Source organism: Bactrocera neohumeralis, unplaced genomic scaffold (assembly GCF_024586455.1).
Source record: "Bactrocera neohumeralis isolate Rockhampton unplaced genomic scaffold, APGP_CSIRO_Bneo_wtdbg2-racon-allhic-juicebox.fasta_v2 ctg2051, whole genome shotgun sequence".
Taxonomy (NCBI): Eukaryota; Metazoa; Arthropoda; class Insecta; order Diptera; family Tephritidae; genus Bactrocera; species Bactrocera neohumeralis.
The window spans coordinates 34,173-45,946 of NW_026089950.1; the positions used below are offsets into that span (position 1 = coordinate 34,173).

Below are 11,774 nucleotides of genomic sequence, written 5' to 3' on the forward strand. Positions count from 1 at the left end.
TGCAGGCGCATAAAGTGGTGGTGGTGGTGGTGCATAGTCCCCCGCCGGTTCGCGTGGCACCAGGCACCTATCAGTCAGCTCTGCTTTCTTCTCGCCAGAGCGTAGGCAGAAACGGCTATCTCTCCCTCTCTTTTTTCACTCTTCACCTATCAGTGAGCTCCGCTTTCTTCTCGCTAGAGCAACAGACGGCCATCTCTCTCTCTCTCTCTCTCCTCTTCCCCATAATTCAAGGACTACGTTCTCTGGTGGGGTGTGAGGTGCTGTCAACTCGAGGTGCAAAAGAATCTCCTGCCTTAAAAAAAACGAAAAAAGGGGAGCTTTTTGCGATTGAGCGGATTGGACAACGGCGCCAGCGTTCTCAACGACATCACCATCACAGTTTGCTTTTGTGGGCACATTTGCCTTTTCACTTCGGTCGTGTTTTCACCCGGGAAGACAGCTACACACAACACACACACACACACACACATGCATGTTCCGACACACCTACAAAAAAGGAAAGAAAACGCACGACCTAACGAGTCAATGACGATCTGTCTCGACAGACGAAGTCATTGTGATGGATTGCCATTCTTCGCGAATCCTATCTTTCCCGCTGTTTACAGTTCTTTTTTTTTTTTTTTTGTGCTTTCAAAAAAAGTACAGCAGGGAGAAAAAAAAAAAAGAGAAAACGGAGCCTCACTTTTACTGACACCATCTTCTTTCTCACTTTCATCGTCTCTCATTTTAAAGTGCACCAAACCCGTTTTTTCCTACACCCTTCTTTTTCTGCTCACCCAGTAAAAGGACGAACAAAAAACGGTGTCCGTAGTCAATGGTCAAGCTTGACGTTTCTTTCTGCGCTTCATGGAGGCGGAGGACTTCCGAGTGCTCACGGCACTCGAGATGGCGATGCGCAACCACGATGTAGCTCCCACGGCCCTGGTTGAGCGAATTGCCCAGTTGCCTCATGGAGGCTGTCGAAAGCGGCTCAACGCCCTCTTGAAACACAAGATGATTCATCATGAGAACACCATGTACGACGGCTACGCGATGAAGTACGGCGCCTACGACTATCTCGCTTTGCGCACGTTGAGCAAGCGAGGCTCCTGCGTGGGCGTTGGGCACCGCATCGGCTGCGGTAAGGAGTCTGACATCATTCTTGTGCAGGACGAGCACGCGCACGACTGTGTGTTGAAACTGCAGCGATTGGGCCGCTGCTCTTTCCGCACCGTCACGCGCAACAGAGATTACAAAGGCAACGGCCGCACTCGTCACGGCGAGCTGGTTCTACCTCTCGCGCCTCGCGTCGCAGAAGGAGTATGCATTTATGAAGATGCTGTACGACGAGGGCTTTCCCTGTGCCAAAGCCCATTGACCAAAACCGTCATGCGCTTGTTATGGAACTAGTGGACGGCACGCTGCTTAATAGCATCACCGTGCTCGGCGACCCGGAGAAGGTGTACCGTCGTTGTCTAGATCTGATGATCAAGCTCGCGGAGCAGGGCCTTATCCACGGCGACTTCAACGAGTTCAACCTGATGATCACCGAAGACCAGCGCGTCATCATGATTGACTTCCCGCAGATGGTCTCAACAAACCACAAAAACGCGGACGAACTTTTCGACCGCGACGTGCAGAACCTCGCCAACTTTTTCCAGCGTCGCTTCCAGCTGTCGACGCTGTGGTACCCCACGCTGGAGAAGGATGTGGTGAGGAAGGGCAATCTGGACAAGCAGGTCTACGCCAGCGGCCATTACACACAGCGCCACGAACAGGACCTGAAGGCGCTCATGGAGGTGGAGTTTGCCCGGCACCACAAGGACGGCAAGAACCTTAGCGACTCTGAGGAAGACGATGAGGGCAATCAAAAAGGAGAAGGGAGAGCCGCGTCCGCTTCTGGGTCGGGTGATGAGTGGGGCGAGGAAGGCGAAGAGGAGGAGGAGAACGGCGAAGGTGAGATTGACCGCGTGGACTGCGGTGTCATCGCGATCCCTCGCGCGTCTCCCGCAGACGGCGAGGATGAGGAGGAGGCCGATGAAGACAGGAACGACGATGGCGACGGCGAGCAGAGCGATGTAGAGTCGCTGGAAGAGGCGGTGGCTGCTGCCCGCAGGCAACGCGGCACTGGCCGGGGGAAAACCGAAACTACCTCCCGGATGGGGATGTGAACAAGGAGCACATCAAGCACCAGGTTCGAAAGGGAATTGTGCGAAAGGATAATCGAGAGTTCTACGGCCGGCTCCACCGCAACTCCCAAAAGGGTCGCCACAAACAGAAAGTGGACCGCGAGCTGAAGAACGCAAAGAAGGACGGGTTCTGGTGACCTTTTTTTCTGTTTGGAGGGAAAAAGAGAAAGAGAGAGAGAGGTGTCCTTGTCCGATTTTGTTGGTCTTTTTTTTTTTGTCTGTGTTTTGCCCTTTTCTGCCGTTTCCATATCCCACAGTACTTTTGCTTTTATGTGTGGGCGTAGCAGTGCGTTCTCTTCGGCAGCGCTCCCCCTCCTGTCGTTTGCGTCTTTTTTTTTTTTTTTTCCCCCTTTTTCGTTTAATACCATTTTAATTTCTTTCTCACGGCATAACAAGCTTTAAAAAAAAGGAATGAAAAGAAGAAGTGAAGACTATCGCCAAACGAGCGATACGTCACAAAGGCTTGGTACAGGAAAGGAGAACAGCCATCTACGCGAGAAGAGAAGAAGTGAGGAAAGCTTGCAGAAATATCAATAAAAACAATGATAATAGTAAAAGAAGAGTCACTCACAGTAGACTGGGAGAAGAACTCAGCTCTTCTGCCTTAACTCTCATTTCCCCACGTTTACAACCCCTCTCTTTCTTCTCCTTATCCAGCGAGTTGCCTCTCCACCTCCCGCTTTCTACCTTTCGCACTATCTGCTTCTTTTCTTCCTCCTCCTCTTTCCTCTTTTTCTTTGCAGCTACTTGTAGAAAGATCCTTCCGTAGAGAGAAAAATAATAAAAAAGCATACACACAAAAGAAAGGATCTGCCCCTTAAAAAAGAAAAAATCACTTTCTCCCTTTTTTGTTTCTCTTTCTTTTCTCTGTCACCTTTTTTTAAACACTGTTTTGCTTTCCTTCTGTGAAGCTCTTCATCGAAAGGCCTTTACGGAACGGTCCGCAGACGCGTCCATTTCTCCTTTTTTTCTTCAACTAATACTAGCACTATTTCTAGAGTGGAGAACTTTGTGCTAGGCGTCCACCCTCTTAGGCATCTCTTTCTTCTCTCTCCTGTTTTTCCTCTCTTTCATATACACACACACACACATCAGAGAGCGAAAACAGTTTAGACGGAGAGAGGAGTGCCTACGCAAAGTTTTTTGTTTTTTTTTGTTTTTCTAGTTTTGACCTTTACATTTCTTCCTTTTCCCCCCTCTTCTTTTTTTGTTTTTGAGCTCATAAATTCAGCATTTTTTTCTTGTTTCCCTCCTTTTTTTTCCCGTCGGAATTGCTATCCTGTCGCTGACCTACCGGTGACCTCCTCGAAACCTTATAGACGCCCTTTTACAACGAAAGAAAAAAAAAAAAAGAACTCCCTTCCCTTCTGCACTTCTTTTTCGCTCCCTTTGGTGGTACTTCAATCTCCGTGCGACTCATTCATCTCCATTCAAAGAAGGAAACCGAACAGTCTTTTTTAGATTGCCCAACCCAGAACCTTTGTGTCGCCCGCACACACAAAAAAGAGAGAATAAAAGGGTGAACGGACGCCATCCGTTGGAATAGAAGCTTTTTCTCAAACTCTAATCAAAAGCACACAGCCCTCTCTTTCTTCCTCTTTTCTATCCCCTATCTTTCCTGTGGACCCCGCAGCCATGTCTGACCTCTCCGCCGCGAACTCGACGCTTCCCGTGACTTATCACCCAAACACTTCCGCATTCACAACAACCGAGTACGCCTTGGCTGCGTCTGGCCGTTCCGCCGGTGGTACAGCGGGGTCCCCTCCTCCTCCTCTTCCTCCTCGAAGCTGTACTCTGACGCCGCTTTCTTACGTGACCTAACCAATCGATACCGTCGTGCCAACAAGGAGAACATCCCCCCCCTTTGGCTCTTGCACCTGCGACGCACAAGGCCATGTCTTCAGACGATGGGAGCACAAGCGCAACGCCGAACCGACCGACGAAGCCGCCTGGAACGGGAGCCATTTGCACCGAGGAGAAGCGCTCCTCGACAACCACCCTGGCCAAGACGCCAGGACATCAACTGGAGCCGCAGAATGTGAATGTGAACAACTCGAAGGATTGTCTGACACTACCAAAAGAACGCGCCCTCTTCTCCACCCCAACTGCCATCCGTCAGCAGCCGGCACAGCTGCGAGCGCTGCTGGCCGCTGCGGCGCGCCTCCGCGACAGTCCTCTCGAAACCAATCGGGAACCGCTGGGGTGAACTCCACCACTTCCACACCGTCTTCCAACCGGGACAAAAGGCAGACCGCGCCGCTACCGCCCCACGGCGGGGGACACACCCGTCTCACTGATCTTTCCGTTCAAAGCAGCGATCTGTGCGGCACCGCAGAAGGCGGAGACGGCAGCGTTGGAGAGATTGACGCCGATAGCGAGCCGCTCTTTAACGGTGACCTCGTCAGCGCCGCCATTGCGGCCGCCCTCAACGCCAGCACCGACTCGCAGATGGACACGCCCTCCAAAGACAGCAATCACAGGAACGGCACTACTACCTTTGGCACCTTACAGTTCTCGCTGAACGAGGTGCAGCGCAGCTGTGGGGTCTCCGCTCTCGACGGTGACGAGGACAGCACAAACGTCAGCAACCCCCATCCTGACAAGATCCAGTCGCCGTTGAGTGCCAGCTCACTGGAGCGGCTGCAGCTGCAACAGCGTCTCTCCTTTCCGGGCGGGCACCGGAAAAGGGGAAGCCTTCTCCCCGACGCCACTGCCACCACCACTGCCGCGGCGCAGACCCAAGCCCCTTCTGGAGCCTTTGCGGAGAGCGACGAGGACGAGTCGAACGACTTCATCGACGGCGGCGCCGCGGCACCGGTCGCCGGGATGCCGGAGGACGACTTCGCAGGCGCCAATAATCTTGCCGAGTTGTGGGCAACGCTGGCCGCCGCCGGCATCGACCTGAGCGACAGCCCACCAGCCCACCGCAGCCGCGACGCGGAGGCGCCGGGAGAGGCTTCCTCTTGCCACCAGTTCTCGCCTCTTCCTCCTTTCTCTGTGAGTGCAGGCACGGAGAGCTACGTGGACCCCAACGCGCCGTACACGACGGAGCAGCCGCCTGTCATGGATGGGTACGTGGAGTCGTGCATTGGTCAGCGCCCTCCTGTGTATGGCAGCCCGAGTCTCGCTTCCGCCGGCGAACTGCCTTTGCCGCCGCCCTACCCGTCGACTGACGGCCCTGTCGCCTCAACAGCTGCGACGGTGACCGATGTAAATGCATTGATTGAAGAGGCGGTTCGTGTGGCTCACGGAGACTGCCACGGCTACTCCTACGAGGGCGGCAACGGGTCCAGTACGACACGTTCACCGTTGCCGTATGACAACCGCTGCGGGATGCCGGAGGACGCCACCTTTGCCCGCAGCCGTGAACCGCCGCAGAACACCGCGCCGTCTGCCACCAATGGAGCCGCACCACCCACCAACGTCCCCCTGCCCAGGCGCAGCCATTTCATGAACAACATCCGTGCCACGGCTGGGTCGTTGATCGCGGTGGGCGGCCGCCGCGTGCCGGTGACCAAGCTCCACCTCCTGCGGACGAAAACGGATCTGCAGGACAAGGAGCCTCGTCCCGTCGTCGCGTCGCATGCCGACAGGTGGCGTTCACACCACTGTCATGGACGCCTGCGGTACCACCACCACCACCACCACCTCCTCTCGGGCCGGCAGCACGGGTCGCGCGAGCGAGCCTCCGGGGTCGACGCCAATCGCGCGTTGTGAGAGCCGCCAGGGCTCGCCGGTCGTGTCCGGGACGTGCGCTGTGGGCAGCGCCGCCGGCGGCTTGAAAGGGCGCCGTGAGCTGAGCCCGCAGAACGGTGTTTATGTTTCCTCAATCGCTGGAGAGGAGGGGCGCGAGGACGGTCTAGCCAGCGACGCCTTCCTGCGCCCTCACACTCTCCGCGAGCCGACCGGCCGCTGCGGCTCTCCAGTGCCGCCACACGCACTGTCTCCGCCCCCTCACAACCGCAGCAGCAGCAGCAGAGCGAACCAAGCTGCAATGCCTTCGTCGCGTCGCCTGCCGACGCACCATGTGCACACCACGATCCGCTTTCCCGCGTCGTCGCAACGCCTTGCCGTCCAGGCTCCTGGCGAGACCAGCCATCACCACCACCACCACGGCGGCGGCGGCAGCAGCAACGGCCCTTTAACCGCCGCTGCGCAAGACGCGTGCGTGGCCACGTGGAGGAGAACTGCATCGTAACACTCAAATTCAGCAAAGGGCAGCTGCTGCGTTTCTACTGCAACGCCAAGGTGGGCGAGCAGCTTCTCTACGAGGAACAAGCCAAGGCGACAGAGCCACTCCCCATCAACCTCGCGCCGACCATCCTCGGTGGAGCGGCTGAAGTTGCACCCTCCTTGCAGCCACATCGCTACGGGGGCGGCGGCAACAGCAGCAGCAGCCCGCGCTGTCCGAGTCGAGCTCAGCTGGGGCGATGGACCACCCCGGCACGGCCACGCTGCCTCCCGTGCGCGTCAAGGTGGGACAGTTTTATCTGGCCCGCATTTTCAGCAGCCGCAGCCCATACGACGGCGTCGGCTACCTCGATGTCGGCGTCTGCGTCCATGTCGTGTCCTTCCCGGTGGATGCCACCACCACCACCACCACCACCATCACCACCAGCAGCAGCAGCAGCGGAGGAGGAAAAGTGAACAAAGGAAATGGAGAAACATCCACGGAGGATTGCGAGCCCATCAGCTGCGGCTGTGGCGCTGCCCACTCCTAAACGCCTTGTCGACGGCGTTCTTCTCCGCGCCTACGACATTTATGGCAATGCAGCGGATCGCGTGCAGCACCAGCAGTGGCGCGATGCCCACCACCGCGCCTTCACCGTGTGCGAACAGCAGTTCCGCTTTCTCAACTTGCCTTTCCAACTGGACAGCGTGCACTTCACGGGATCGGAGCGTCTGCGTTGTGTACTACTTCATCGCCACCGCGGAGGACACGAGCGGGACACCCGAATGTGTCGCGCCTCCTGCGGGACTTGCAGCACCAACTGCACTGTAAGGTCTGCCTCAAGGACCCTCTCCTCCGTAAGGCGGCCCAAACAGAAAGAAAAGGAAGCCGTCGAGCTCAGAAAGATAAACAGCCAAGCATCCCCACGCACACACTTTATTTTTATTTTTTTCGTTCTCTTTTTTGTTTTTTTTTTTTTTGGGGGGGCTCTCTCTTTCTCCTCTCTCCCGGAGGCGAGTTTCACCGCTGCAGTGGGACTACAACTCACTTCCTTCAATGGAGCGAGAAAGGGAGGGGAGGAGAGGGAGCGGAAAGCATCTGCCGTTCCATCTTTTTGTACCCCTGCTCTGTCTTTTTTTTTTTTTTTTTTTTTTTTGTTCTTCTCATTAGTCCTTTTGCCGTTGTTGCCGCTTTTCGAGCAAGGCTGTGTGTCGAGTGATGAAGTTCGCCGTACACACACACGCCAGCAACAGCGGCAGCAGCAGCTCTAGCAGTAGCTGTGGCACTAGCGGCCCCTCCCTTTCCCGTCTCCCCTCGCTCTCTCTCTCTCGCTTTTTTTTTTTTTACAATAGATCGTCCTGAAAAAAGAAAAAAGAAAACAATAAATTGACCGCTACAGCAGTGAGTACACATCTCTCCCAAGACACGAAAAGTAACAGAGTAAAACAGAAACAAAGACACATACACGCACAAAAAAAATAAAAAGCACGCAATAACACAAAAAAAGGATTTTTAAAGTATCACACACACACACTAAAGATGCACTTTTTTGTTTTCAAAAAGCATTCGCTTGTTTTGTTTGAACGAACAGAAGGGGAATGATAAGAAAAGAAAGGTTCCTATCTGTTTTTTTCAAAGAGACCGGACACAACACACACACACACAAAAAAAAAAAAAGCTTTTCTCCTTTTTTTTTTCTTTTTTTCCTTTTCCTTTTTTTTCATAGAAGCACACCTTTCCACTTTTTTTTTTGTTGTTGTTTTAGTACTACATCTAGATCCACCTTCTTTTCTTCTTCATCTTTTTTCTTTAACCTAGATTCTTCTCTCTTTTTTCTTCTTTTCGTTTGTACCGCTTTTTTTCTTTTTTTCTTTTTTTCTCCAGTTGCAACCGCTCTGAATCTTTTTTTTTTTTTTTGCAAGTGCTGTTTTTTTGTTCTTAATCCTTCTGTGCGTTCTTGAATCTTCCTTCACTCCTTTTTTTTTTTTCCCCTTTTCTCTTTTTTCTGGATGTAGACTTTCGCGAAGGATGACAGATGTCGCGCTATTCGGCACAGTTTCTTCAGAACACGAGAGAAGGGAGGGATCACTGTAACGCAGCCTTTTCGTCGTTCTTTTTTTCTCTCTATTCTTCTCTCTTTTTTTCTTTTTTCGTTCTTTTTTCTTTTTTTTTCTTTTGCCTTTTTTTTTTTTGTTGTTTCATCTTTTTTGGCTCTTTTTTTACACACCCTACTTATATATCAAGAAAAACAGACAGACACACACACACATCAAGAAGAGAGATCTTTCTTCTTTTTTTTCTTCTCTTTTTTTTTCTTTTCATCTTTCCTCCCCTTTCCCTTTTCTTTTTTTTTTTTTCTTTTTTTGTACTCTTTTTTGTTGCGACTTCTCCTCTCACGCGCGCACATCGAGGCGAAGAAGAAAAGAAACCAAAAACGGGAGAAGAGAAAAAAAGAAAGTTTCCGTTTTCTTCTTTGGCAAAAATTTTTTTTTTTTTTTTCTCTTTTCTTTCCTTAGCTTTTACTCTCTTTGTTTCACTGAATTTTTTTTATTTGTTGTTCTGAGATCGATTTTTCTTTCTCTTTTTTTTTTTTCTCTCTCCATACTTTTTTTCTTTAATGGTAAAAAGAAGAGAGACGAGAGAAAAACACAGGGAGAAAAAAAAAGAATGGACTGAAGAAAAAGTTGAAAAGAGAGCTTTTTTGGCATCCTCTCCACTCATTGCCTTCTCCTTTTTTTTTTCTTTTTTTTTCTCTCGGACTTCGTACTTTTTTTTTCAGAACCCTTTTTCTCTTTTCTCTTTTTTTTTTCGTTTTCGAGAGAACTTTTCAAAAGAGGGTTGTCCAATAGCTGTCACACCCCTCTCTTCCTCCTGTCTCTCTCTTCTTCTCCTTCTCCTCTCTTTTTTTTTTTTCTCTTTTCATCGGTCAAACTTTTTTTTCTTCTCTCTCTCTCTCTCCTTATTTTTTTTTCTCTTTTTTTTTCTTTTGCTGTTTTTTTAGACCTTTTTTGTCTCTCTCTCGCTTTTGTTTTCTCACTCTTCAGCAGACACTTCCCTTTTTTTCCTTTTTTTTTTTGTGTTTTTCTTTTCTTCCTCTCTCTTTCTTGTTTTCCTTTTCCTTTTCGCATCAACCACAGAATAAAAAAAGGAGAATTGTGTGAAAACTATGTGAGTGTGTCTTGATTTTTTTTTCTTTTCTTTTTTTTCTTTTTCTTTGTTCTTGCGTGATTCTCGCAGCATATTTTTTTTTATTCTCTTTCCTCTCTCTTTTCTCTCTTTTTTTTTTCTCTTTTTTTTCCTCTTCCACTTTTTCCTTTTTGCGGATACTTCCTTTTTTTGAGGGTGTTGGCATTGAACACACCCCCTGTTCTCTTTCTTTTTTTTCTTTTTCTCTCTCTTTTTCGTTTTCTCTCTTTTGTCTTTTCTTTTTCGCTCTCCCGTCGTGTTCTCTCACACACACTCTCTCTCACTCTTCTCTCCTTCTCTCGCACAGGGCTGCATTTTCTGTGTTTTTCTTTTCTCCTCTTTTTCTTCCTTTTTGCATGAGAGAGAAGTTAGTTTTCGTGCGGAGGGCCGTCCCCCCTCTTCGCCTCACACACTTTTTTCTTGCCCTTTTGTGAGCTTGCTTTTTCTTCTCTTTTTTTCGCGACACGCACACACACACAATGGACATGTTCTCCTTACCCTATTTCTTTTTCTTTCTCTTCCTCTTTTTTTTTTTTCTTCCTGTTTTCTCTTTTTTTTTGCTTTACGATTAACTAAGGAGCGCGCATCCTCTTTTTTTCTTTTTTTTCTCTCTCTTCCTTTTGTCTCTTTTTGGTCAACAAAACAAAAAACAAAAAAAATCGCAACTTGTACAACACAAAAAAAGAAACAAAAAGCTTCTGTTCTGCGAAGACTGGCGCGAGTTTTTTTTTTTCTTTTCTTTCTCTTTTCGCTCATTTCTTTTTTTCTCTCGCGTGTGTTTTCTCTCTTTTTTTTTTCACCTCTTTTATTTCTGTGCGATCCAAAAAAAAAAATGCGAATGGCTTCAACCAGTTTCTTTTGTTTTTCCTCCTCTCGTTTTAAAAAAAAGAAAAGTAAATGGAATCCTTCTGGTGGAGATGGCGGTAAAAAAAAATGCAGTTCGTGCTTTTTTTTTCCTTCTATTTTTTCAAGCGATTAAGCTCAGCTCTCTCTGACGCCAGTTCTTCTTTCTGGTAAACTCTCTCTTCTCGCCTTTTTTCTTTGGAGACAGAAAAAAAAAAAAAAAAAAGCCCTCTCCTCGCAAAAAAAGAAGAGAGAGAGACACGGAAACACGCAGAATCCATGCAAAACTTTCCACATCGGCGGCCACAGCACACATTGTCACGGTTTCTCACACTTCTGTTTTTTTTTTTTTTTTTTGCACAGAAGACTGTTCTCTCTGTCGGCATCGTGTGTGTGTGAAAAAAAAAGGAACGAAGACAGAAAACAAAATAATAATAATAAAAAGAATAAAAGAGATCTCCGCGCTCTTCCCTCTCATTCTTTCTTTTTTTTTTTTTTTTTTCTCTCTTTCTCTCTTTTTTTTTTCTCCTCTCTTGAACGCTCTTTCGCACACGAGATTTTTTCGGACGGACGCGGCTGTTTTTTTTTTTCTTTTCTCTTTTCTCCTCTCTTTTTCCTTTTTCCCCTCTTTTTCTCTCTCTTTTTTTTGTGTGTGTGTGTGGTCCTCTCAGAAAGAGGTTCCCTATCTTCTCTCTCATCTGTGTCTGAACACACACACACACACTTTTAAAAGAGAAGGGAGAGAACCACGAAAAAAAAAAATACAAACGGAGACAAGATTCCCTCTTTTTCTTTTCTTTCACACACTTCTTTTTTGTGTTTCTTTTTTTTTTCTCTCTCTCTTCTCTCTCTTTCTTTTTTTTTCATTGTCTCTCTTTGTGTTTTTTTCTTGGAAAAAACAGAAAAAAAAGAAAAAACAAAAAGAGAAAAAAAAAATTTTTTTTCCTGTCGGAAAAAAAGGAAAACTTTCTCTTCCTTTTTTTTTTCTTTTTTTTCATTTTTTCTCTTTCAGAAAAAAAAAAAAAAAGCTTGAAGACAGTTTTCTCTTCCGCACTTTGGAAAGAAAAAACAAAATCTTTTTTCTTTTTTTTCTCGCTTTTTTTTCTTTTTCTCTTTTCCCTTCTTTTTTTTCTTCTGGAAAAAACACACACACACACACAGAATTTTTCGTTTGAGAGTTTTTTCTCTCTCTTTTGTGTGTGTGTTTTTTTTTTTTTTTTTGTTCTCTCTTCTCTCTTCTCGTTCTTTGAGTCTGTGTGTGTGAGAGAGAAGTTTTTGTTTTTCTCCCTTCTCTTTCTTTTAGCGCTTTTTTTTCCCTTTTTTTGTTTTCCCCCTTCTTTTTTTTTTCTTTTGTTAATTGTTCTTCACCTTCTTTCACCTTCTCTCTCTCTCTTCTTTTTTTTCTT

The 11,774-nt window shown here is 48.2% G+C and overlaps 1 protein-coding gene across 1 annotated transcript; it reads left to right on the forward strand.

Moving 5' to 3' along the window:
• The first annotated feature begins 1,379 nt into the window (after window positions 1-1,379).
• Window positions 1,380-2,150, forward strand: LOC126766669 (serine/threonine-protein kinase RIO2-like). The gene has a single exon (XM_050484411.1). The coding sequence runs from the start codon at window positions 1,380-1,382 to the stop codon at window positions 2,148-2,150; it is 771 nt and encodes a 256-aa protein (XP_050340368.1).
• The last annotated feature ends 9,624 nt before the right edge of the window (window positions 2,151-11,774 follow it).